This window comes from Ictalurus punctatus, chromosome 8, assembly GCF_001660625.3.
Source record: "Ictalurus punctatus breed USDA103 chromosome 8, Coco_2.0, whole genome shotgun sequence".
NCBI lineage: Eukaryota > Metazoa > Chordata > Actinopteri > Siluriformes > Ictaluridae > Ictalurus > Ictalurus punctatus.
This window is the reverse complement of record NC_030423.2, coordinates 22,580,647-22,607,100: the sequence shown is the minus strand read 5'-3', so window position 1 is coordinate 22,607,100 and position 26,454 is coordinate 22,580,647. Positions and strand designations below refer to the sequence as shown.

Genomic DNA, 26,454 nt, shown 5'->3' with positions numbered 1-26,454 from the left:
AACCACAAAAAATTCTGCACAATTTTACTATTTATTTAAAAAAAGTTAAATGTTATATGTGCATAACACCATTCATTTCATTTTACAGATTCATTAATTTGGAACAAACATGAAAACGGAACAGACAGTAATACTGAACTCTTAAAAACACCAGGCGGTGCTGTCACACTGAGACTCAGAGGTGAGAATACGCTGTAATGTCTATTGTATGAGTAATATCAAAATTTGTTCTATATATTAGGTTGGTCTTCGGTGTTGAAAACCCATCTAACGCTGAGATTCAGGGTTTTGCTGTTACAGTGGTGCTGTTTCTAAGATCCACTGCTTTCATGTGATGGTTGACCCAAACAGCTGTAGGATCCACACAGTGCTGTTTCTTATTTAGAGTCTCAAAGCTGTGACACAGAAAGAAGACACAAGGATGCTTGATTAATACACAATAATCAAAGAGCAGTTCTTGCAAAAACAAACAAACAAACAAACAAACAAACAAAAAATTATATTTTTGATTTGCTTTATTTTATTCTAATGCTGATAAAATGAAATTATTATATTTGTACCAAGCAGGTGATACTCACACAATGGCCTTTATGGGGCAGTTGTTGCTGGTCCACCGGTAGGTCACAATGATCTTCAAAGGGATCTTTACTTTAGTTGTTTTTGCACAGCAGGTAATCCTGAAGTCCATAACTGCAGGAGCTGAGATAAAACATTGTTTACAGTTTTGGAAAGAGATTATTATTATTATTATTATTATTATTATTATTATTATTATTATTATTATTATGATAAATCATACTGCTCCCTACAAGACAATACAGATGTGTTCACACTGGTCGATATTAGGTGGGAAAAACAAGAATGCTCTGCATTTAACAGAGTGATTTAATACTCACCGCTAGACACCAGATGAAGAGAGCAGAGCGACAGCAGAAACAGCAGAGCCGTCAGGTTCCTCATTCTAGCAGAAAGTCTGATTTCACACAGAGACGGACCGGAGTGGGAGTTCGAGATCCAGGAGACAGGAGTCGAGTGCTGGGTGAGTGAGCTGCTCTCCATCTTATATATACACTGAGAGAGGGAAATTTTCTTCTGTTTCTCAGTACCGAGCTTCCTACTACAATATAACATCCTTCCTCCTTTTATCTTCTTTCTCCTGAACATTACTTCTCTGCAAATCTTTCAATATTTTCAGACTTTCAGACCGAAAACTTCTGACTTCTCATTTAGACAGAAATGCATACTTTAGATCTTAATTATAACTAATGTAAACAAAAACAAGTAAACTAGATAATCAGTGTGTTTGCTCATTATTTCGAGAGATTATGACGTTATTTCAGCTTGATAACTTAAAGTAACAGCTAACAGAAACACAGTGTGTTTGTGCTCTAGACAAAAGCCACAAAGTCACTGGGGAATGTTTTGGGTATGAGGTGTGTGTGTGTGTGTGTTTCCATAAACCTGTGTCTTTAAACATAACTACCCACTAAACATAAAAGCATTCTTTTGCAAAAGTCTGTAGAAGTATATTTCTCTAGCTATTGAATCTGCATGTCCTCTGGACATCTACGAATAAACGACTAATAACCTGACATGAAATCTGATCGTCCAGGGCTACTGATTAGTCCATCCATTCACATCCATGTTTTTAGCTCCTGAAGAAAGAATAAAAGAGCTGTAGATAAAAGTACACACACAGTACAAAATGTCCTGAAGAAAGATCATATTTTTCAGGAAGGTTCTACAGTCACTGGTCACAATAAGAAATGACACAGCAGTCTGAACTTCTGTAGAAAAAATGCCAGCCATAAATATAGAGTGGGGATTTTTGAACATGTCTGTTCATTGAAAAGCTCAACTGAGCAGTTTCACATGCAGTATACAAACCACAATAGAAGAAGAAAGTGATGGAGGTGAGGCTGTGAATATGGACAAGAATACCTAGAAGGTTAACTACAGAGAACTGCATAATTTTTGGAACACTTTATGAAAATACCCAAGATTATAATAAATACTTTCTTTTTAAATGAAAGTTTTATTAAGATGCAATATATGTATCTATACATGTGATACACAATGTACGATGTATGTATGTGTGTGTGTGTGTGTGTGTGTGTGTGTGTGTGTGTGTGTGTGTGTGTGTGTGTTTCTGTCCTCAAATTGCAGAATAAAAATATTCTTTGAGTCTGGATTGTGTGTGGTTGAAAATTTTACCTTCTGAGGATAATCAGAAGTTAAACTCACAGAGACACAGTTGGCTGCAGAGTAAAGGCAAAACAGCAACAACAACTATCGACTAAATCCCACTATACACTATACTGTCTCATGTTGGTGTGGAGGGCAGTGAGGAGGTAGATGGCATGGCTAAGCAGGCTGGTGTTGTTTATTTTTTTTTATTTGTATTTTTTTTATTATGATAGCAAAGATATAAGGAATCAAATGCACAAACATCATTCATAAACGCTTTTCACAAACTTGATTGAAATAATATCAAGTTAAGATGAGTTAGGAGAGCTTTGTTCACTTTTGAGGAATTATTTAGCAGATTTTAAACAGACACATTTTTAATACTTTAACCAGTAGCTGTTGAATGTGTTTTTTAAAAGTCAATACCTAATCCATCCACACCCCTAAAAACTCGATCAATGATACTAGCTCCAGAACCTGATAATATCATTTCAGTTTAACTTTGGGAGATATCCCTTTTTTTTTGGAGAAAAAAATGACTTGTTTGTTTGTTTTTTTGTTACAAAGGCAGAATCCCCAAATTTGAGCCCACTTCTCATCTTCACCTACTGGATACTGAGTATTCAAGCCATTGAAATGCATCTAGCCAATTCTTACTGAAAGCTCTTTGCTGTAATCCAAACAGGGTAAAGGGATACTGCTGGAGCTTCACCTGCTTTGGGTCTGTCTGTAATGTTCCTAGATCATCCCCTTCACTTTCTCCCCTTTCTGTATTTCATTTCCCATAGCCTCTTCTCTCATAGCTGATTCGTCTGTGCCACGGCAAAATGGCAAGCTTAGCTCTATGATTATATTAACAAATACATCACCTTCACTTCACTACATTAATTGTTGTGAGAATAAATAAATACATGAATGAATAAATAAAGATTCTCTATAATAGCTGAAAACTCAGCACCAATTCGTCATGCATACGTTCATTTTTAATTTAAAAGTAATTTTTTAAAATAATATATTATTTCTATATACGAATACAAACATAATACATACACAAACACTTGTTGAAGCCAAGTAACCACAAAGAGAAGTCTAGCACAAACCACATTACTCATCTATGCAAGATTACGTAAAAACCCATTATAGACTACACGAATCACATGTGGCTTTGAGTTGGTTGGTTGTGTGTGTGTGTGTGTGTGTGTGTGTGTGTGTGTGTGTGTGTGTGTGTGTGTGTGTGTGTGTGTGTGTGTATTTATGTGTTTTTAAGTCCTTTATAAACATTTTAACCCCTAACATGATGGCATAGCAGTCTAAAATACTGTACAATAAATATGAACCATAAATAGAGTGGGACCTTTTCAGCATATAAGTTGAGTGAAAAGCTCAGCTGAGCAGTTTCACATGTAGTATACACTACAAACCACAACGGCCGAAGGAGGGGATGGAAATGGCACTCCGTGTCACAGAGAGTTCAGGAGACACTTCGGTCTGCCAGATCACATAAAATATATACAAAAGATGCAGTATAAAAGTGATGATTTCTTGAAGACTAAGACTGATTAAGTGAATCATGGGAATATTATATGCATGTCCATTCTTCCACTTTTATGATGTAGTATGGTTATAGTTCATCAGCTGTTGGATCTACACAATCTCTCCTTCATGTAAAGCTCTAGATATTATAGAAAAAACATTTTTCACTGGGTTCAGAAAGTATACAGACCCCTCCACCTTTTCCACAATTTAATGTGTTATAGATTTTATTTAAAATGTATTAAATCAATATTTCTGGCCATTAGTCTACTCACAATAATGTGAGTATGCAGATTGCCTGTGAACAGCCATCTTCAGATCTCTCCACAGATGTTGTACAAGGTTCAGTTCTGGGCTTTGGCTGGGCCACTTAAGGACACTCAGATTGTCTTGGCTGTATTCTGATCGTTGACGTACTGAAAGGTGAAACTTGTGTGCACTCAGGAGCAGGTTTTCTTTACGAACCTCTCTGTATTTGGCTGCATTCATCTTTCCCTCATTTCTGACCCCTCCCACTGTCCCTTCATATTGATGTATGTACACATACATACCCATTTATATGTATTCTCCAATGTGGTTGTATTGTCCGATCGGACTGATGACATTCATTCAGACACTGAATGTCATCAGAATAACCATGAAAGTTATGATCATGCCTGCAGATAAATATCCAACAACCAGCATGTGTTTGATAAAAATTGAGTAATAATATCTCAAATGTCCTCTGAAGGGCTCTGACTGTAATTATGTCACTATTTAAAATTATAAAACAATTGCAATAATACAATTATAAAGCAATGACTCTCAGGAAACCACAAAAAATTCTGCACAATTTTACTATTTATTTTAAAAAAGTTACATGTTACATGTGCATAACACCATTCATTTCATTTTACAGATTCATTAATTTGGAACAAACATGAACACGGAACAGACAGTAATACTGAACTCTTAAAAACACCAGGCAGTGCTGTCACACTGAGACTCAGAGGTGAGAATATGCTGTAATGTGTATTGTATGAGTATTTACAAAATTTGGTCAGTATATTAGGTTGGTCTTTAGTGTTGAAAACCCATCTAACGCTGAGATTCAGGGTTTTGCTTTTACAGTTTTTTGTTTTTACGATCCACTGTTTTCATGTGATTGTTGACCCAAACAGCTGTTGGATCCACACAGCGGTAATGCTTTCCGTTATTTAGAGTCTCAAAGCTGTGACACAAAAAGAAGACACAAGGATGCTTGATTAATACACAATAATCAAAGAGCAGTTCTTGCAAAAAAAAACAACAACAAACAAACAAACAAAAAATTATATTTTTGATTTGCTTTATTTGATTCTAATGCTGATAAAATGAAATTATTATATTTGTATCAAGCAGGTGATACTCACACAATGGCCTTTATGGAGCAGTTGTTGCTGGTCCACCAGTAGGTCACAATGTTCTTTAGAGGAATCTTCCATTTACTTGTACCTGTACAGCACTGAGTGATGTGGTTGAAAATGGTGGGAACTGAGATAAAACATTGTTTATAGTTTTATAGTATAAGCTTTGTTCCCCCCTCCACATTGGAAATAGATTATTATTATTATTATTATTATTATTATTATTATTATTATAAATCATACTGCTACCTCAAGACAATACAGATGTGTTCACACTGGTCGATATTATGTGGGAAAACAAGAGTGCTCTGCATTTAACAGAGTGATTTAATACTCACCGCTAGACACCAGCTGAAGAGAGCAGAGTGACAGCAGAAACAGCAGAGCCGTCAGGTTCCTCATTCTAGCAGAAAGTCTGATTTCACACAGAGACGGACCGGAGTGAGAGTTCGAGATCCAGGAGACAGGAGTCGAGTGCTGGGTGAGTGAGCTGCTCTCCATCTTATATATACACTGAGAGAGGGAAATTTTCTTCTGTTTCTCAGTACCGAGCTTCCTACAACAATATAACATCCTTCCTCTTTTTGTCTTCTTTCTCCTGAACATTACTTCTCTGCAAATCTTTCAATATTTTCAGACTTTCAGACCAGAAACTTCTCACTTCTCATTTAGACAGATAGATTGAGAGACAGAAATGCATACTTTGGACCTTAATTATAACTAATGTAAACAAAAACAAGTGAACTAGATAATCAGTGTGTTTGCTCATTATTTCGAGAGATTATGACGTTATTTCAGCTTGATAACTTAAAATAACAGCTAACAGAAACACAGTGTGTTTGTGCTCTAGACAAAAGCCACCAAGTCACTGGGGAATGTTTTGGGTATGAGGTGTGTGTGTGTGTGTGTGTGTGTGTGTGTGTGTGTGTGCTTTTCTGTTCTCTAATTGCAGAATAAAAAATATTCTTTGAGTCTGGATTGTGTGTGGCTGAATATTTTACCTTGTGAGGATAATCAGAAGTTAAACTCACAGAGACACAGTTGGCTCCAGAGTAATACAGTATATGTATTCTCATCATGACTGGGGAGAAGAGCTCCAATGGCCAAGGTGTTACTTGCAATTATATAGTTTACTGCACAGGGCCAGTGTTTTGTGATTGGTTACAGGTAAACAAAGAACTTCATATATACTGGTTAAGTAAAGATAAGGTATAAAATATGTGGTGAAAATCTAAGTTAAACCTTGGGCTGGTAAACACTTCATCTCAATTCTTGGTCACAAGCCTCAACTAATCATCATAGATAACAGGACATGACCAAGTACGTGACCCTATCTTCTTATTCTGCACGTCGTGCTAGAAGGAGAGCTAAATGACTACTTTATGCTGCTCTAGTGGGGTGTTTCCATAAACCTGTGTCTTTAAACATAACTACCCACTAAACATGAAAGCATTCTTTTGCAAAAGTCCGTAGAAGTATATTTCTCTAGCTATTGAATCTGCATGTCCTCTAGACATCTACGAATAAACGACTAATAACCTGACATGAAATCTGATCGTCCAGGGCTACTGATTAGTCCATCCATTCACATCCATGTTTTTAGCTCTTGAAGAAAGAATAAAAGAGCTGTAGATAAAGGTACACACACAGTACAAAATGTCCTGAGGAAAGATCATATTTTTCAGGAAGGTTCTACAGTCACTGGTCACAATAAGAAATGACACAGCAGTCTGAACTTCTGTAGAAAAAATGCCAGCCATAAATATAGAGTGGGGATTTTTGAACATGTCTGTTCATTGAAAAGCTCAACTGAGCAGTTTCACATGCAGTATACAAACCACAACAGGAGAAGAAAGTGATGGAGGTGAGGCTGTGAATACGGACAAGAATACCTAGAAGGTTAACTACAGAGAACTGCATAATTTTTGGAACACTTCATGAAAATACCCAAGATTATAATAAATACTTTCTTTTTAAATGAAAGTTTTATTAAGATGCAATATATGTATCTATACATGTGATACACATTGTACGACGTATGTATGTGTGTGTGTGTGTGTGTGTGTGTGTGTGTGTGTGTGTGTGTGTGTGTGTGTGTGTTTCTGTCCTCAAATTGCAGAATAAAAATATTCTTTGAGTCTGGATTGTGTGTGGTTGAAAATTTTACCTTCTGAGGATAATCAGAAGTTAAACTCACAGAGACACAGTTGGCTGCAGAGTAAAGGCAAAACAGCAACAACAACTATCGACTAAATCCCACTATACACTATACTATCTCATGTTGGTGTGGAGGGCAGTGAGGAGGTAGATGGCATGGCTAAGCAGGCTGGTGTCGCTTATTTTTTTTATTTGTATTTTTTTTATTATGATAGCAAAGATATAAGGAATCAAATGCACAAACATCATTCATAAACGCTTTTCACAGACTTGATTGAAATAATATCAAGTTAAGATGAGTTAGGAGAGCTTTGTTCACTTTTGAGGAATTATTTAGCAGATTTTAAACAGACACATTTTTAATACTTTAACCAGTAGCTGTTGAATGTGTTTTTTAAAAGTCAATTTCTAATCCATCCACACCCCTAAAAACTCGATCAATGATACTAGCTCCAGAACCTGATAATATCATTTCAGTTTAACTTTGGGAGATATCCTTTTTTTTTGTTTGTTTTTTTTGTTTTTTTTTTGTTTTGTTTTGTTTTTGAGAAACAAATGACTTGTTTCTTTGTTTTTTTTTTGTTACAAAGGCAGAATCCCCAAATTTGAGCTCACTTCTCATCTTCACCTACTGGATACTGAGTATTCAAGCCACTGAAATGCATCTAGCCAATTCTTACTGAAAGCTCTTTGCTTAATCCAAACAGGGTAAAGGGATACTGCTGGAGCTTCACCTGCTCTGGGTCTGTCTGTAATGTTCCTAGATCATCCCCTTCACTTTCTCCCCTTTCTGTATTTCATTTCCCATAGCCTCTTCTCTCATAGCTGATTCGTCTGTGCCACGGCAAAATGGCAAGCTTAGCTCTATGATTATATTAGTAAATACATCACCTTTACTTCACTACATTAATTGTTGTGAGAATAAATAAATACATGAATGAATAAATAAAGATTCTCTATAATAGCTGAAAACTCATCACCAATTCGTCATGCATACGTTCATTTTTAATTTAAAAGTAATTTTTTAAAATAATATATTACTTCTATATACGAATACAAACATAATACCTACACCAACACTTGTTGAAGCCAAGTAACCACGAAGAGAAGTCTTGCACAAACCACATTACTCATCTATGCAAGATTATGTAAAAACCCATTATAGACTACACGAACCACATGTGGCTTTGAGTTGGTTGGTTGTGTGTGTGTGGGTGTGTGTGTGTGTGTGTGTGTGTGTGTGTGTGTGTGTGTGTGTATTTATGCGTTTTTAAGTCCTTTATAAACATTTTAACCGCTAACATGATGGCATAGCAGTCTAAAATACTGTACAATAAATATGAACCATAAATAGAGTGGGAAATTTTCAGCATATAAGTTGAGTGAAAAGCTCAGCTGAGCAGTTTCACATGTAGTATACACTACAAACCACAACGGCCGAAGGAGGGGATGGAAATGGCACTCCGTGTCACAGAGAGTTCAGGAGACACTTCGGTCTGCCAGATCACATAAAATATATACAAAAGATGCAGTATAAAAGTGATGATTTCTTGAAGACTAAGACTGATTAAGTGAATCATGGGAATATTATATGCATGTCCATTCTTCCACTTTTATGATGTAGTATGGTTATAGTTCATCAGCTGTTGGATCTACACAATCTCTCCTTCATGTAAAGCTCTAGATATTATAGAAAAAACATTTTTCACTGGGTTCAGAAAGTATACAGACCCCTCCACCTTTTCCACAATTTAATGTGTTATAGATTTTATTTAAAATGTATTAAATCGATATTTCTGGCCATTAGTCTACTCACAATAATGTGAGTATGCAGATTGCCTGTGAACAGCCATCTTCAGATCTCTCCACAGATGTTGTACAAGGTTCAGTTCTGGGCTTTGGCTGGGCCACTTAAGGACACTCAGAGATCGTCTTGGCTGTATTCTGATTGTTGACGTACTGAAAGGTGAAACTTGTGTGCACTCAGGAGCAGGTTTCTTTACGAACCTCTCTGTATTTGGCTGCATTCATCTTTCCCTCATTTCTGACCCCTCCCACTGTCCCTTCATATTGATGTATGTACACATACATACCCATTTATATGTATTCTCCAATGTGGTTGTATTGTCCGATCGGACTGATGACATTCATTCAGACACTGAATGTCAGAATAACCATGAAAGTTATGATCATGCCTACAGATAAATATCCAACAACCAGCATGTGTTTGATAAAAATTGAGTAATAATATCTCAAATGTCCTCTGAAGGGCTCTGACTGTAATTATGTCACTATTTACAATTATAAAATAATTGCAATAATACAATTATAAAGCAATGACTCTCAGGAAACCACAAAAAATTCTGCACAATTTTACTATTTATTTTAAAAAAGTTACATGTTACATGTGCATAAGACCATTAATTTCATTTTACAGATTCATTAATTTGGAACAAACATGAACACGGAACAGACAGTAATACTGAACTCTTAAAAACACCAGGCGGTGCTGTCACACTGAGACTCAGAGGTGAGAATATGCTGTAATGTGTATTGTATGAGTATTTACAAAATTTGGTCAGTATATTAGGTTGGTCTTTAGTGTTGAAAACCCATCTAATGCTGAGATTCAGGGTTTTGCTTTTACAGTTTTTTGTTTTTACGATCCACTGCTTTCATGTGATGGTTGACCCAAACAGCTGTTGGATCCACACAGCGGTAATGCGTTCCGTTATTTAGAGTCTCAAAGCTGTGACACAAAAAGAAGACACAAGGATGCTTGATTAATACACAATAATCAAAGAGCAGTTCTTGCAAAAAAAAACAACAAAACAAACAAACAAACAAAAAATGATATTTTTGATTTTGCTTTATTTGATTCTAATGATGATAAAAATGAAATTATTATATTTGTACCAAGCAGGTGATACTCACACAATGGCCTTTTTGGGGCAGTCGTTGCTGGTCCACCAGTAGGTCACAATGCTCTTCAAAGGGATCTTTACTATAGTTGTTTTTTTACAGCAGGTAATCCTGAAGTCCGTACTGCCGGGAGCTGAGATAAAACATTGTTTACAATTTTGGAAAGAGATTATTATTATTATTATTATTATTATTATTATTATTATTATAAATCATACTGCTACCTCAAGACAACACGTGTTCACACTGGTCGATATTAGGTGGGAAAAACAAGAGTGCTCTGCATTTAACAGACCTGAAGAGAGCAGAGCAACAGCAGAAACAGCAGAGCCGTCAGGTTCCTCATTCTAGCAGAAAGTCTGATTTCACACAGAGATCTGTATGTGAGGGAAATTTTCTCCTTTTTCTCAGTACTGGGCTTCCTGCTACAGTATAACATCCTTGCTCTGTTCTTTTTCCTTAACATTACTTCTATGCAAATCCTATTCAAATATTTGAAAACTTTGCTGAACATTTTTCACATGATGGGATTCTTACCCCTGGATCCTATTTTAGGTCAGACCTCTCTAAATTATTTATCCCTGAATATTATCAGCTGCTCACATCATAAACGCTTTAATCTGAATACTGGCTTCTTTCTTACCTCATTATCAAATAAAACCAAAACTTACAAATTAATTATAAAAGATATAAACCTGGATTGTATTTAATTAACAAAATAAAGTAAAATTATATGAAATCAAGTTACCCTGCTAGTACAATTAAAGAATTGTAAAACAAGTTAAACAACTGCACTCTTAAGCAATTTCAAACCAAACACTTTCAAGTAGTCATAAAAGAAATATCATCATCAGCGATGTTTTATCAACTCAGATGTTATCAATTCAGAATGTTACTATTAATAAGCTGAATAAACCCTTAAACTTGAATAAACAGTTCAGAAATAAAGTGCAGCAGGCCTGAGTCGTTGCTTGTGTGCCTTGAGGTAAATTTGGAGATTGATAAATTATTTTAAGAGATTTGTTTTTATATTTGTTTTTGACAAATTAGACAGATTTTGAATTCAGCATTGTAAAGAAAAAAATCTTCCTCTCATAGAGTGCTGTAAAAATGAGTCCTAAAACCCCGGAAATGAGTTAGCATTTTAGCATTTCGGGTTCCATCGTCACAAAGTCACTGGGTTTCTTGAATGGGTTTTTGGTTAAATGCCTGAAATAAGGTCTGTGGTTAACCCAAGCTCAAGACATGTACACGTTTCACTTTATTACACAAAATACATCAGTAATACCCCACTCGTGATTTTGTTAAGCTTTAACATGTCTTGAAAAATTCGGTTGCTAACAAGTGGCTAATCGGGACTGCAGAGGTTGTCGGGGACATTAAACGTCATCATGGCGAACAGGAAAATTCAAACTATTCCAACTCAAAATTTCACACTTGTAGATTTATCAATTTATAGTATTTTCCAATTGTAGTGTTTTTAATTTTTTATAAGGATTGAAAGAGTTGTTGGAAGCTTAGTGGTGGAAGCTTAGACGTTGAAGTCATGCGACTGTGGTTTAGTTTGTCTCTAGCCTAACTTTAGTGTTATACTTCTGCCGATTGTATCGAGGTTTCAAAATTCATAGAAGTTGTGTTCATGTGTGAAGATTATGTTGATGAACAAAACATCTAAGAATCATAAACTTTTGTTGGTCATAGAGCTTATTTTTTGCAATAATCCAAAAGCCAATGGAAAAATCATATTGGCTTTTTGTCAAGGGAACCATAGTGATGCTAACTTCCAGGTTGGCTGTAGTGATGGGAAGTTCGGATCATTTTACTGACGCAGATCTTTGAATCTTGTTCAGCAAAATGAATGAATCTTTTTTCGAGTCATTTCGGTCATTTCAACAGAATATAATTAAAATGTTCATTGTTAAATTCCCCAACACAGTAATACTGAACTCTTAAAAACACCAGGCGGTGCTGTCACACTGAGACTCAGAGGTGAGAATATGCTGTAATGTGTATTGTATGAGTATTTACAAAATTTGGTCAGTATATTAGGTTGGTCTTTAGTGTTGAAAACCCATCTAACGCTGAGATTCAGGGTTTTGCTTTTACAGTTTTTTGTTTTTACGATCCACTGCTTTCATGTGATGGTTGACCCAAACAGCTGTTGGATCCACACAGCGGTAATGCGTTCCGTTATTTAGAGTCTCAAAGCTGTGACACAAAAAGAAGACACAAGGATGCTTGATTAATACACAATAATCAAAGAGCAGTTCTTGCAAAAAAAACAAACAAACAAACAAAAAATGATATTTTTGATTTTGCTTTATTTGATTCTAATGCTGATAAAAATGAAATTATTATATTTGTACCAAGCAGGTGATACTCACACAATGGCCTTTTTGGGGCAGTCGTTGCTGGTCCACCAGTAGGTCACAATGCTCTTCAAAGGGATCTTTACTATAGTTGTTTTTTTACAGCAGGTAATCCTGAACTCCGTACTGCCGGGAGCTGAGATAAAACATTGTTTACAATTTTGGAAAGAGATTATTATTATTATTATTATTATTATTATTATTATTATTATTATTATAAATCATACTGCTACCTCAAGACAACACATGTGTTCACACTGGTCGATATTAGGTGGGAAAAACAAGAGTGCTCTGCATTTAACAGACCTGAAGAGAGCAGAGCAACAGCAGAAACAGCAGAGCCGTCAGGTTCCTCATTCTAGCAGAAAGTCTGATTTCACACAGAGATCTGTATGTGAGGGAAATTTTCTCCTTTTTCTCAGTACTGGGCTTCCTGCTACAGTATAATATCCTTGCTCTGTTCTTTTTCCTTAACATTACTTCTATGCAAATCCTATTCAAATATTTGAAAACTTTGCTGAACATTTTTCACATGATGGGATTCTTACCCCTGGATCCTATTTTTTGCAATAATCCAAAAGCCAATGGAAAAATCATATTGGCTTTTTGTCAAGGGAACCATAGTGATGCTAACTTCCAGGTTGGCTGTAGTGATGGGAAGTTCGGATCATTTTACTGACGCAGATCTTTGAATCTTGTTCAGCAAAATGAATGAATCTTTTTTCGAGTCATTTCGGTCATTTCAACAGAATATAATTAAAATGTTCATTGTTAAATTCCCCAACACATCTACTGCTTAATAAACTTTAAAATAAACTATTGGCTAAAGCAACCGAGGCCAAATTATGAGAAACGGAAATGATTAATTAATAGCTTAGCTTTAGGTCTTCAGGCGATGCAGTCTGTTAGTTCACCTCACCTCCTGATCTGAGTCGTTCTTTTGTCACGTCACATTTGTCATGTCTATTCCCCAGAAACAGAAATGATTAGCTCATCTCTCGAGTCTTTGGATCCGAGTCGTTCGTTCATCCCATTTCCGGTATTGCATGGTGCATTGCCTATGGCGAGGTCACCGGAAGAACGAACGACTCGAACCCGAAGACTTGAGACGTGAACTAATCATTTCTGTTGCCGGTACAGAACCTATGGAGATGTTGCTGCGCATGCGCGGTCAAAAATGAACAAATCACTCTGAGACAACTTCTTGTTCCCGGCTCATATTAAAGATTCGTTCAAAACGAACGACACATCACTAGTTGGCTGACAAAAATACTTTTTGGGTGAACTCTATCATGAGTGAAAATTTGCTTGTATTTTTCTCATTTGTAAGTCGCTTTGGATAAAAGCATCTGCTAAGTGAATAAATGTAAATGTAAATGAGTGAAAATGGTGGTGTTTTTTGGCACTTTACCTGCTTCTGCTTCGTCCGCCATTTTAAATTTGCAACCATAGTGTACTTTAACTACTGCGCAGCTGCTGTACTTGCTATTGGTTGTTATAGTAACCGTATAGCCTCACAAGTGTATGACGGCAAAGCATTGGAGAGATTTTTAGGAGAAATCATTAGGCCTATGGATAGACAATAAAAGTGATATCGGAGATTGTTTTATTATAATAAAATGTGTTTTGAATGTATTTGTGTGTGGAACTACGGGTGTATGAGGGCGTGGAGGAAGACTCGGTAGACGGGCGGAATTTTAACAGAGCTCCGGGCTCGCGTTTATTCAGTCCGCGCACTTTCAAAGCTAAAAAAAAACAAAAACAAACAACCTCACAACAGGAAACAGGTCGGTCCCGAACTCACAGCTTTCACTCAGTCAAGTTCAAGTTCACGCTTCTTGGGGGGTGTGTGTGTGTGTGTGTGTGTGTGTGTGTGTGTGTGTGTATATAAGCTCTCTCTCCCGCTCTGGTTACAGGACTCACTGAAAGCACGAAAGCACGGGAAGATCGACCAGTGATTGTCTTGCGACGTAATGAGCACCCCTGCCTTACTGTTATGAGTTACTGTACTGTTACAACACTTCCAACATTGCCAGAGGAACCACTGAGCACTCCCAGTGTCTCAGGGCGCTATCGGGTTGTTCCTTGCGAGGTGTATCAGCGTAGGTCTCAGCACACTGGCGTTGTTCACAACAGCTAGTTTAAAAGTTTCCTTACTCTTATCAGGTCTGTTTTGTAAGAACAGTCGAGATATATATATATATATATATATATATATATATATATATATATATATATATATATATATATATATATATATACACACACACAAACCCTGTCATTCGAAATTTAAAGAAGACATGAATGTCACCTAAACTGTAAACACTATATCTTTTAAAAAGTTCTCTTGTTGACAACTAATAACAAACGTACCTTTTTTTGTTGTTTGTTTGAACTTCTTCTTCTTCTTTTATGGCAATTGGCAAACCATTCTAGTCCTTCTCCGCCACCTACTGGGTTGGAGTATGGAGCGTCGACGTGAAGGCAAAAAAGAGAGAAAAAAACAGCAACAACTATCGTCTAAATCCCACTGTACACGTTACTGTCTCATGGTGTGGAGGGCTGTGAGGTGGTAGATGGCATGGCTAAGCAGGCTGGTGTTGTTAATTTTTTATTTGTATTATTCATTTTTATTATTGTAGCAAAGGTATAAAGGGTGCAAATGCGCAAACATTTTTCACAAACATTTTTCTCCTCTGAAGGGCTCTGACTGTAATTATGTCCTTATTTAGAATTATAAAACAATTTCAATAATACAATTATAAAGCAATGACTCTCAGGAAACCATAAAAATGCTGCATAGTGTAAGTATTTATTACAGACAGTTACATGTGCATAACACCATTTCATTTCATTCCACAGATTCATTAACTGGATACAAACATGAACACGGAACAGACAGTAATACTGAACTCTTAAAAACACCAGGCGGTGCTGTCACACTGAGACTCAGAGGTGAGAATATGCTGTAATGTGTATTGTATGAGTATTTACAAAATTTGGTCAGTATATTAGGTTGGTCTTTGGTGTTGAAAACCCATCTAACGCTGAGATTCAGGGTTTTGCTGTTACAGTGGTGCTGTTTCTAAGATCCACTGCTTTCATGTGACGGTTGACCCAAACAGCTGTAGGATCCACACAGTGCTGTTTCTTATTTAGAGTCTCAAAGCTATGATACAAAAAGAGGACACAAGGATGCTTGATTAAAACACAATAATCAAAGAGCAGTTGTTGTATAAAAAACAACAACAAACAAACAAACAAAACCCAGATATTTTTGATTTTGCTTTATTTGATTCTAATGCTGATAAAATGTAAATATTATATTTGTACCAAGCAGGTAATACTCACACAATGGCCTTTATGTGGCAGTTCTTGCTGGTCCACCAGTAGGTCACAATGATCTTCAAAGGGATCTTCACTGTACTTGTACCTGTACAGCACTGAGTGATGTGGTTGAAACTGGTGGGAACTGAGATAAAACATTGTTTATAGTTTTATAGTATAAGCTTTGCTCCCTCCTCCACATTGGAAATAGATTATTATTATTATTATTATTATTATTATTATTATTATTATTATTATTATTATAAATCATACTGCTACCTCAAGACAATACAGATGTGTTCACACTGGTTGATATTAGGTGGGAAAAACAAGAGTGCTCTGCCTTTAACAGAGTGATTTAATACTCACAGCTAGACACCAGCTGAAGAGAGCAGAGTGACAGCAGAAACAGCAGAGCCGTCAGGTTCCTCATTCTAGCAGAAAGTCTGATTTCACACAGAGACGAACCGGAGTGAGAGTTCGAGATCCAGGAGACAGGAGTCGAGTGCTGGATGAGTGAGCTGCTCTCCATCTTATATATACACTGAGAGAGGGAAATTTTCTTCTGTTTCTCAGTACCGAGCTTCCTACTACAATATAACATCCTTCCTCTTTTTGTCTTCTTTCTCCTGAACATTACTTCTCTGCAAATCTTTCAATATTTTCAGACTTTCAGACCAGAAACTTCTAACTTCTCATATAGACAGACAGACTGAGAGACAGAAATGCATACTTTGGACCTTAATTATAACTAATGTAAACAAAAACAAGTAAACTAGATAATCAGTGTGTTTGCTCATTATTTCGAGAGATTATGACGTTATTTCAGCTTGATAACTTAAAGTAACAGCTAACAGAAACACAGTGTGTTTGTGCTCTAGACAAAAGCCACCAAGTCACTGGGGAATGTTTTGGGTATGAGGTGTGTGTGTGTGTGTGTGTGTGTGTGTGTGGCTTATTATTATTTGAGTCTGGATTGTGTGTGGCTGAATATTTTACCTTGTGAGGATAACCAGAAGTTAAACTCACAGAGACACAGTTGGCTCCAGAGTAATACAGTATATGTATTCTCATCATGACTGGGGAGAAGAGCTCCAATGGCCAAGGTGTTACTTGCAATTATATAGTTTACTGCACAGGGCCAGTGTTTTGTGATTGGTTACATGTAAACAAAGAACCTCATATATACTGGTTAAGTAAACGTAAGATATAAAATATGTGGTGAAAATCTAAGTTAAACCTTGGGCTGGTAAACACTTCATCTCAATATTGGGTCACAAGCCTCAACTAATCATCATAGATAACAGGACATGACCAAGTACGTGACCCTATCTTCTCATTCTGCACGTTGTGCTAGTAGGAGAGCTAAATGACTACTTTATGCTGCTCTAGTGAGGTGTTTCCATAAATTTGTGTCTTTAAACATAACTACTCACTAAACATAAAAGCATTCTTTTGCAAAAGTCTATAGGAACTATATTTCTCTAGCTATTGAATCTGCACGTCCTCTGGATATCTACGAATAAATGACTAATAACCTGACATGAAATCTGATCGTCCAGGGCTACTGATTAGTCCATCCATTCACATCCATGTTTTTAGCTCCTGAAGAAAGAATAAAAGAGCTGTAGATAAAAGTACACACACAGTACAAAATGTCCTGAAGAAAGATCATATTTTTCAGGAAGCTTCTACAGTCACTGGTCACAATAAGAAATGACACAGCAGTCTGAACTTCTGTAGAAAAAATGCCAGCCATAAATATAGAGTGGGGATTTTTGAACATGTCTGTTCATTGAAAAGCTCAACTGAGCAGTTTCACATGCAGTATACAAACCACAACAGGAGAAGGAAGTGATAGAGGTGAGGCTGTGAATACGGACAAGAATACCTAGAAGGTTAACTACGGAGAACTGCATAATTTTTGGAACACTTCTTGAAAATACCCAAGATTATAATAAATACTTTCTTTTTAAATGAAAGTTTTATTAAGATGCAATATATGTATCTATACATGTGATACACAATGTACGACGTATGTATGTGTGTGTGTGTGTGTGTGTGTGTGTGTTTCTGTCCTCAAATTGCAGAATAAAAATATTCTTTGAGTCTGGATTGTGTGTGGTTGAAAATTTTACCTTCTGAGGATAATCAGAAGTTAAACTCACAGAGACACAGTTGGCTGCAAAGGCAAAACAACAACAACAACTATCGACTAAATCCCACTATACACTATACTATCTCATGTTGGTGTGGAGGGCAGTGAGGAGGTAGATGGCATGGCTAAGCAGGCTGGTGTTGTTTATTTTTTTTTATTTGTATTTTTTTTTATTATGATAGCAAAGATATAAGGAATCAAATGCACAAACATCATTCATAAACGCTTTTCACAAACTTGACTGAAATAATATCAAGTTAAGATGAGTTAGGAGAGCTTTGTTCACTTTTGAGGAATTATTTAGCAGATTTTAAACAGACACATTTTTAATACTTTAACCAGTAGCTGTTGAATGTGTTTTTTTAAAAGTCAATTTCTAATCCATCCACACCCCTAAAAACTTGATCAATGATACTAGCTCCAGAACCTGATAATATCATTTCAGTTTAACTTTGGGAGATATCCTTTTTTTTTGTTTGTTTTTTTTGTTGTTTTTTTTGTTTTGTTTTGTTTTTGAGAAACAAATGACTTGTTTCTTTGTTTTTTTTTGTTACAAAGGCAGAATCCCCAAATTTGAGCTCACTTCTCATCTTCACCTACTGGATACTGAGTATTCAAGCCACTGAAATGCATCTAGCCAATTCTTACTGAAAGCTCTTTGCTTAATCCAAACAGGGTAAAGGGATACTGCTGGAGCTTCACCTGCTCTGGGTCTGTCTGTAATGTTCCTAGATCATCCCCTTCACTTTCTCCCCTTTCTGTATTTCATTTCCCATAGCCTCTTCTCTCATAGCTGATTCGTCTGTGCCACGGCAAAATGGCAAGCTTAGCTCTATGATTATATTAGTAAATACATCACCTTTACTTCACTACATTAATTGTTGTGAGAATAAATAAATACATGAATGAATAAATAAAGATTCTCTATAATAGCTGAAAACTCATCACCAATTCGTCATGCATACGTTCATTTTTAATTTAAAAGTAATTTTTTAAAATAATATATTACTTCTATATACGAATACAAACATAATACCTACACCAACACTTGTTGAAGCCAAGTAACCACGAAGAGAAGTCTTGCACAAACCACATTACTCATCTATGCAAGATTATGTAAAAACCCATTATAGACTACGCGAACCACATGTGGCTTTGAGTTGGTTGGTTGTGTGTGTGTGTGTGTGTGTGTGTGTGTGTGTGTGTGTGTGTGTGTGTGTATTTATGCGTTTTTAAGTCCTTTATAAACATTTTAACCGCTAACATGATGGCATAGCAGTCTAAAATACTGTACAATAAATATGAACCATAAATAGAGTGGGAAATTTTCAGCATATAAGTTGAGTGAAAAGCTCAGCTGAGCAGTTTCACATGTAGTATACACTACAAACCACAACGGCCGAAGGAGGGGATGGAAATGGCACTCCGTGTCACAGAGAGTTCAGGAGACACTTCGGTCTGCCAGATCACATAAAATATATACAAAAGATGCAGTATAAAAGTGATGATTTCTTGAAGACTAAGACTGATTAAGTGAAGCATGGGAATATTATATGCATGTCCATTCTTCCACTTTTATGATGTAGTATGGTTATAGTTCATCAGCTGTTGGATCTACACAATCTCTCCTTCATGTAAAGCTCTAGATATTATAGAAAAAACATTTTTCACTGGGTTCAGAAAGTATACAGACCCCTCCACCTTTTCCACAATTTAATGTGTTATAGATTTTATTTAAAATGTATTAAATCGATATTTCTGGCCATTAGTCTACTCACAATAATCTGAGTATGCAGATTGCCTGTGAACAGCCATCTTCAGATCTCTCCACAGATGTTGTACAAGGTTCAGTTCTGGGCTTTGGCTGGGCCACTTAAGGACACTCAGAGATCGTCTTGGCTGTATTCTGATCGTTGACGTACTGAAAGGTGAAACTTGTGTGCACTCAGGAGCAGGTTTCTTTACGAACCTCTCTGTATTTGGCTGCATTCATCTTTCCCTCATTTCTGACCCCTCCCACTGTCCCTTCATATTGATGTATGTACACATACATACCCATTTATATGTATTCTCCAATGTGGTTGTATTGTCCGATCGGACTGATGACATTCATTCAGACACTGAATGTCATCAGAATAACCATGAAAGTTATGATCATGCCTACAGATAAATATCCAACAACCAGCATGTGTTTGATAAAAATTGAGTAATAATATCTCAAATGTCCTCTGAAGGGCTCTGACTGTAATTATGTCACTATTTACAATTATAAAACAATTGCAATAATACAATTATAAAGCAATGACTCTCAGGAAACCACAAAAAATTCTGCACAATTTTACTATTTATTTTAAAAAAGTTACATGTTACATGTGCATAACACCATTCATTTCATTTTACAGATTCATTAATTTGGAACAAACATGAACATGGAACAGACAGTAATACTGAACTCTTAAAAACACCAGGCGGTGCTGTCACACTGAGACTCAGAGGCGAGAATATCCTGTAATGTCTACTGTATGAGTAATATCAAAATTTGTTCTATATATTAGGTTGGTCTTCGGTGTTGAAAACCCATCTAACACTGAGATTCAGGGTTTTGCTGTTATAGTGGTGCTGTTTCTAAGATCCACTGCTTTCATGTGATGGTTGACCCAAACAGCTGTAGGATCCACACAGTGCTGTTTCTTATTTAGAGTCTCAAAGCTATGACACAAAAAGAAGACACAAGGATGCTTGATTAATACACAATAATCAAAGAGCAGTTCTTGCAAAAAAAACAAACAAACAAACAAACAAAAAATGATATTTTTGATTTTGCTTTATTTGATTCTAATGCTGATAAAAATGAAATTATTATATTTGTTCCAAGCAGGTGATACTCACACAATGGCCTTTATGGGGCAGTCGTTGATGGTCCACCAGTAGGTCACAATGCTCTTCAAAGGGATCTTTACTTTAGTTGTTTTTGCACAGCAGGTAATCCTGAAGTCCGTACCTGCAGGAGCTGAGATAAAACATTGTTTACAGTTTTGTAAAGAGATTATTATTATTATTATTATTATTATTATTATTATTATTATAAATCATACTGCTACCTCAAGACAACACGTGTTCACACTGGTCGATATTAGGTGGGAAAAACAAGAGTGCTCTGCATTTAACAGAGTGATTTAATGCTCACCGCTAGACACCAGCTGAAGAGAGCAGAGCAACAGCAGAAACAGCAGAGCCGTCAGGTTCCTCATTCTAGCAGAAAGTCTGATTTCACACAGAGATCTGTATGTGAGGGAAATTTTCTCCTTTTTCTCAGTACTGGGCTTCCTGCTACAGTATAACATCCTTGCTCTGTTCTTTTTCCTTAACATTACTTCTATGCAAATCCTATTCAAATATTTGAAAACTTTGCTGAACATTTTTCACATGATGGGATTCTTACCCCTGGATCCTATTTTAGGCCAGACCTCTCTAAATTATTTATCCCTGAATATTATCAGCTGCTCACATCATAAACGCTTTAATCTGAATACTGGCTTCTTTCTTACCTCATTATCAAATAAAACCAAAACTTACAAATTAATTATAAAAGATATAAACCTGGATTGTATTTAATTAACAAAATAAAGTAAAATTATATGAAATCAAGTTACCCTGCTAGTACAATTAAAGAATTGTAAAACAAGTTAAACAACTGCACTCTTAAGCAATTTCAAACCAAACACTTTCAAGTAGTCATAAAAGAAATATCATCATCAGCGATGTTTTATCAACTCAGATGTTGTTAGCAATTCAGAATGTTACTATTAATAAGCTGAATAAACCCTTAAACTTGAATAAACAGTTCAGAAATAAAGTGCAGCAGGCCTGAGTCGTTGCTTGTGTGCCTTGAGGTAAATTTGGAGATTGATAAATTATTTTAAGAGATTTGTTTTTATGTTTGTTTTTGACAAATTAGACAGATTTTGAATTCAGCATTGTAAAGAAAAAAATCTTCCTCTCATAGAGTGCTGTAAAAATGAGTCCTAAAACCCCGGAAATGAGTTAGCATTTTAGCATTTCGGGTTCCATCGTCACAAAGTCACTGGGTTTCTTGAATGGGTTTTTGGTTAAATGCCTGAAATAAGGTCTGTGGTTAACCCAAGCTCAAGACATGTACACGTTTCACTTTATTACACAAAATACATCAGTAATACCCCACTCGTGATTTTGTTAAGCTTTAACATGTCTTGAAAAATTCGGTTGCTAACAAGTGGCTAATCGGGACTGCAGAGGTTGTCGGGGACATTAAACGTCATCATGGCGAACAGGAAAATTCAAACTATTCCAACTCAAAATTTCACACTTGTAGATTTATCAATTTATAGTATTTTCCAATTGTAGTGTTTTTAATTTTTTATAAGGATTGAAAGAGTTGTTGGAAGCTTAGTGGTGGAAGCTTAGACGTTGAAGTCATGCGACTGTGGTTTAGTTTGTCTCTAGCCTAACTTTAGCGTTTTACTTCTGCCGATTGTATCGAGGTTTCAAAATTCATAGAAGTTGTGTTCATGTGTGAAGATTATGTTGATGAACAAAACATCTAAGAATCATAAACTTTTGTTGGTCATAGAGCTTATTTTCTGCAAGAATCCAAAAGCCAATGGAAAAATCATATTGGCTTTTTGTCGAGGGAACCATGGTGATGCTAACTTCCAGGTTGGCTGTAGTGATGGGAAGTTCGGATCATTTTACTGACGCAGATCTTTGAATCTTGTTCAGCAAAATGAATGAATCTTTTTTCGAGTCATTTCGGTCATTTCAACAGAATATAATTAAAATGTTCATTGTTAAATTCCCCAACACATCTACTGCTTAATAAACTTTAAAATAAACTATTGGCTAATGCAACCAAGGTCAAATTATGAGAAACGGAAATGATTAATTAATAGCTTAGCTTTAGGTCTTCAGGCGATGCAGTCTGTTAGTTCACCTCACCTCCTGATCTGAGTCGTTCTTTTGTCACGTCACATTTGTCACGTCTATTCCCCAGAAACAGAAATGATTAGCTCATCTCTCGAGTCTTTGGATCCGAGTCGTTCGTTCATCCCATTTCCGGTATTGCATGGTGCATTGCCTATGGCGAGGTCACCGGAAGAACGAACGACTCGAACCCGAAGACTTGAGACGTGAACTAATCATTTCTGTTGCCGGTACAGAACGTATGGAGATGTTGCTGCACATGCGCGGTCAAAAATGAACAAATCACTCTGAGACAACTTGTTGTTCCCGGCTCATATTAAAGATTCGTTCAAAACGAACGACACATCACTAGTTGGCTGACAAAAATACTTTTTGGGTGAACTCTATCATGAGTGAAAATTTGCTTGTATTTTTCTCATTTGTAAGTCGCTTTGGATAAAAGCATCTGCTAAGTGAATAAATGTAAATGTAAATGAGTGAAAATGGTGGTGTTTTTTGGCACTTTACCTGCTTCTGCTTCGTCCGCCATTTTAAATTTGCAACCATAGTGTACTTTAACTACTGCGCAGCTGCTGTACTTGCTATTGGTTGTTATAGTAACCGTATAGCCTCACAAGTGTATGACGGCAAAGCATTGGAGAGATTTTTAGGAGAAATCATTAGGCCTATGGATAGACAATAAAAGTGATATCGGAGATTGTTTTATTATAATAAAATGTGTTTTGAATGTATTTGTGTGTGGAACTACGGGTGTATGAGGGCGTGGAGGAAGACTCGGTAGACAGGCGGAATTTTAACAGAGCTCCGGGCTCGCGTTTATTCAGTCCGCGCACTTTCAAAGCTAAAAAAAAACAAAAACAAACAACCTCACAACAGGAAACAGGTCGGTCCCGAACTCACAGCTTTCACTCAGTCAAGTTCAAGTTCACGCTTCTTGGGGTGTGTGTGTGTGTGTGTGTGTGTGTGTGTGTGTGTGTGTGTATATAAGCTCTCTCTCTCGCTCGCTCTGGTTACAGGACTCGCTGAAAGCACGAAAGCACGGGAAGATCGACCAGTGATTGTCTTGCGACGTAATGAGCACCCCTGCCTTACTGTTATGAGTTACTGTACTGTTACAACACTTCCAACATTGCCAGAGGAACCACTGAGCACTCCCAGTGTCTCAGGGCGCTATCGGGTTGTTCCTTGCGAGGTGTATCAGCGTAGGTCTCAGCACGCTGGCGTTGTTCACAACAGCTAGTTTAAAAGTTTCCTTACTCTTATCAGGTCTGTTTTGTAAGAACAGTCGATATATATATATATATATATATATATATATATATATATATATACACACACACAAACCCTGCCATTCGAAATTTAAAGAAGACATGAATGTCACCTAAACTGTAAACACTATATCTTTTAAAAAGTTCTCTTGTTGACAACTAATAACAAACGTACCTTTTTTTGTTGTTTGTTTGTTTGAACTTCTTCTTCTTCTTTTATGGAAATTGGCAAACCATTCTAGTCCTTCTCCGCCACCTACTGGGTTGGAGTATGGAGCGTCGACGTGAAGGCAAAAAAGAGAGAAAAAAACAGCAACAACTATCGTCTAAATCCCACTGTACACGCTACTGTCTCATGGTGTGGAGGGCAGTGAGGTGGTACATGGCATGGCTAAGTAGGCTGGTGTTGTTAATTTTTTATTTGTATTATTCATTTTTATTATTGTAGCAAAGGTATAAAGGGTGCAAATGCGCAAACATTTTTCACAAACATTTTTCTCCTCTGAAGGGCTCTGACTGTAATTATGTCCTCATTTAGAATTATAAAACAATTTCAATAATACAATTATAAAGCAATGACTCTCAGGAAACCATAAAAATGCTGCATAGTGTAAGTATTTATTACAGACAGTTACATGTGCATAACACCATTTCATTTCATTCCACAGATTCATTAACTGGATACAAACATGAACACGGAACAGACAGTAATACTGAACTCTTAAAAACACCAGGCAGTGCTGTCACACTGAGACTCAGAGGTGAGAATATGCTGTAATGTGTATTGTATGAGTATTTACAAAATTTGGTCAGTATATTAGGTTGGTCTTTGGTGTTGAAAACCCATCTAACGCTGAGATTCAGGGTTTTGCTGTTACAGTGGTGCTGTTTCTAAGATCCACTGCTTTCATGTGATGGTTGACCCAAACAGCTGTAGGATCCACACAGAGCTTTTTAGAATTTAGAGTCTCGAAGCTATGATACAAAAAGAGGACACAAGGATACTTGATTAAAACACAATAATCAAAGAGCAGTTGTTGTATAAAAAACAACAACAAACAAACAAACAAAACCCAGATATTTTTGATTTTGCTTTATTTGATTCTAATGCTGATAAAATGTAAATATTATATTTGTACCAAGCAGGTGATACTCACACAATGGCCTTTATGGGGCAGTTCTTGCTGGTCCACCAGTAGGTCACAATGATCTTCAAAGGGATCTTCACTGTACTTGTACCTGTACAGCACTGAGTGATGTGGTTGAAACTGGTGGGAACTGAGATAAAACATTGTTTATAGTTTTATAGTATAAGCTTTGCTCCCCCCTCCACATTGGAAATAGATTATTATTATTATTATTATTATTATTATTATTATTATTATTATTATTATTATAAATCATACTGCTACCTCAAGACAATACAGATGTGTTCACACTGGTTGATATTAGGTGGGAAAAACAAGAGTGCTCTGCCTTTAACAGAGTGATTTAATACTCACCGCTAGACACCAGCTGAAGAGAGCAGAGCGACAGCAGAAACAGCAGAGCCGTCAGGTTCCTCATTCTAGCAGAAAGTCTGATTTCACACAGAGACGGACCAGAGTGAGAGTTCGAGATCCAGGAGACAGGAGTCGAGTGCTGGATGAGTGAGCTGCTCTCCATCTTATATATACACTGAGAGAGGGAAATTTTCTTCTGTTTCTCAGTACCGAGCTTCCTACAACAATATAACATCCTTCCTCTTTTTGTCTTCTTTCTCCTGAACATTACTTCTCTGCAAATCTTTCAATATTTTCAGACTTTCAGACCAGAAACTTCTAACTTCTCATATAGACAGACAGACTGAGAGACAGAAATGCATACTTTGGACCTTAATTATAACTAATGTAAACAAAAACAAGTAAACTAGATAATCAGTGTGTTTGCTCATTATTTCGAGAGATTATGACGTTATTTCAGCTTGATAACTTAAAGTAACAGCTAACAGAAACACAGTGTGTTTGTGCTCTAGACAAAAGCCACCAGGTCACTGGGGAATGTTTTGGGTATGAGGTGTGTGTGTGTGTGTGTGTGTGTGTGTGTGTGTGTGTGTGTGTGGCTTATTATTATTTGAGTCTGGATTGTGTGTGGCTGAATATTTTACCTTGTGAGGATAACCAGAAGTTAAACTCACAGAGACACAGTTG

General features: G+C 36.5%; 4 protein-coding genes and 2 long non-coding RNA genes across 7 annotated transcripts; 2 read left to right on the top strand and 4 right to left on the bottom strand.

The window, feature by feature from the left end:
- Positions 1-25,945, bottom strand: LOC108269314 (uncharacterized). The gene is made up of 7 exons (XM_053682378.1): positions 25,768-25,945; positions 25,423-25,543; positions 12,291-12,392; positions 10,476-10,543; positions 10,197-10,317; positions 9,979-10,011; positions 1-368 (listed from the first exon to the last, which is right to left on the bottom strand). Exons 1-7 carry the CDS (start codon positions 25,928-25,930, stop codon positions 281-283), a joined length of 696 nt encoding a protein of 231 aa, XP_053538353.1. The 5' UTR covers positions 25,931-25,945; the 3' UTR covers positions 1-280.
- On the bottom strand, positions 4,538-5,597 carry LOC128633473 (eotaxin-like). The gene is made up of 3 exons (XM_053682260.1): positions 5,444-5,597; positions 5,112-5,232; positions 4,538-4,930 (listed from the first exon to the last, which is right to left on the bottom strand). The coding sequence occupies exons 1-3, from the start codon at positions 5,505-5,507 to the stop codon at positions 4,825-4,827; spliced, it is 291 nt and encodes a 96-aa protein (XP_053538235.1). The 5' UTR covers positions 5,508-5,597; the 3' UTR covers positions 4,538-4,824.
- Positions 14,244-15,613, top strand: LOC128633474 (uncharacterized). Its single transcript, XR_008396878.1, has 3 exons — positions 14,244-14,340; positions 14,470-14,655; positions 14,990-15,613. It is a non-coding gene; the product is annotated as an uncharacterized LOC128633474 (long non-coding RNA).
- On the bottom strand, positions 15,347-24,506 carry LOC128628702 (C-C motif chemokine 4-like). 2 transcript variants are annotated; one of them, XM_053682259.1, is made up of 4 exons: positions 24,441-24,506; positions 16,250-16,326; positions 15,905-16,025; positions 15,347-15,722 (listed from the first exon to the last, which is right to left on the bottom strand). In XM_053682259.1, exons 2-4 carry the CDS (start codon positions 16,311-16,313, stop codon positions 15,608-15,610), a joined length of 300 nt encoding a protein of 99 aa, XP_053538234.1. In that variant the 5' UTR covers positions 16,314-16,326; positions 24,441-24,506; the 3' UTR covers positions 15,347-15,607. The 2 variants fall into 2 exon arrangements, with proteins under 2 accessions (XP_053538234.1, XP_017330611.3); XM_017475122.3 differs by lacking the exon at positions 24,441-24,506 and having other exon boundaries at positions 16,250-16,427.
- On the bottom strand, positions 20,368-21,319 carry LOC108261919 (C-C motif chemokine 4-like). Its single transcript, XM_017462664.3, has 3 exons — positions 21,226-21,319; positions 20,928-21,048; positions 20,368-20,747 (listed from the first exon to the last, which is right to left on the bottom strand). The coding sequence occupies exons 1-3, from the start codon at positions 21,287-21,289 to the stop codon at positions 20,633-20,635; spliced, it is 300 nt and encodes a 99-aa protein (XP_017318153.2). The 5' UTR covers positions 21,290-21,319; the 3' UTR covers positions 20,368-20,632.
- Positions 23,599-25,026, top strand: LOC108269318 (uncharacterized). The gene is made up of 3 exons (XR_008396877.1): positions 23,599-24,199; positions 24,508-24,660; positions 24,934-25,026. It is a non-coding gene; the product is annotated as an uncharacterized LOC108269318 (long non-coding RNA).
- Positions 25,946-26,454: the final 509 nt, after the last annotated feature.

What these genes read in the sequence shown, in the direction of transcription:
- LOC128628702 (XM_017475122.3), bottom strand. Translation starts at nt 16,412, where the DNA reads ATGGAGAGCAGCTCACTCATCCAGCACTCGACTCCTGTCTCCTGGATC. An exon ending in TCTTCAGCTGGTGTCTAGCT is followed by an intron (nt 16,026 to 16,249) that starts GTGAGTATTAAA and finishes GTTTTATCTCAG; the next exon opens with TTCCCACCAGTTTCAACCAC. An exon ending in TGCCACATAAAGGCCATTGT is followed by an intron (nt 15,723 to 15,904) that starts GTGAGTATTACC and finishes TTTGTATCATAG; the next exon opens with CTTTGAGACTCTAAATAAGA.
- LOC108269314 (XM_053682378.1), bottom strand. Translation starts at nt 25,930, where the DNA reads ATGGAGAGCAGCTCACTCATCCAGCACTCGACTCCTGTCTCCTGGATC. An exon ending in TCTTCAGCTGGTGTCTAGCG is followed by an intron (nt 25,544 to 25,767) that starts GTGAGTATTAAA and finishes GTTTTATCTCAG; the next exon opens with TTCCCACCAGTTTCAACCAC. An exon ending in GATCGTAAAAACAAAAAACT is followed by an intron (nt 10,544 to 12,290) that starts GTAAAAGCAAAA and finishes GTGTGAAATCAG; the next exon opens with ACTTTCTGCTAGAATGAGGA.
- LOC128633473 (XM_053682260.1), bottom strand. Translation starts at nt 5,507, where the DNA reads ATGAGGAACCTGACGGCTCTGCTGTTTCTGCTGTCACTCTGCTCTCTT. An exon ending in TCTTCAGCTGGTGTCTAGCG is followed by an intron (nt 5,233 to 5,443) that starts GTGAGTATTAAA and finishes GTTTTATCTCAG; the next exon opens with TTCCCACCATTTTCAACCAC. An exon ending in TGCTCCATAAAGGCCATTGT is followed by an intron (nt 4,931 to 5,111) that starts GTGAGTATCACC and finishes TTTGTGTCACAG; the next exon opens with CTTTGAGACTCTAAATAACG.
- LOC108261919 (XM_017462664.3), bottom strand. Translation starts at nt 21,289, where the DNA reads ATGAGGAACCTGACGGCTCTGCTGTTTCTGCTGTTGCTCTGCTCTCTT. An exon ending in TCTTCAGCTGGTGTCTAGCG is followed by an intron (nt 21,049 to 21,225) that starts GTGAGCATTAAA and finishes GTTTTATCTCAG; the next exon opens with CTCCTGCAGGTACGGACTTC. An exon ending in TGCCCCATAAAGGCCATTGT is followed by an intron (nt 20,748 to 20,927) that starts GTGAGTATCACC and finishes TTTGTGTCATAG; the next exon opens with CTTTGAGACTCTAAATAAGA.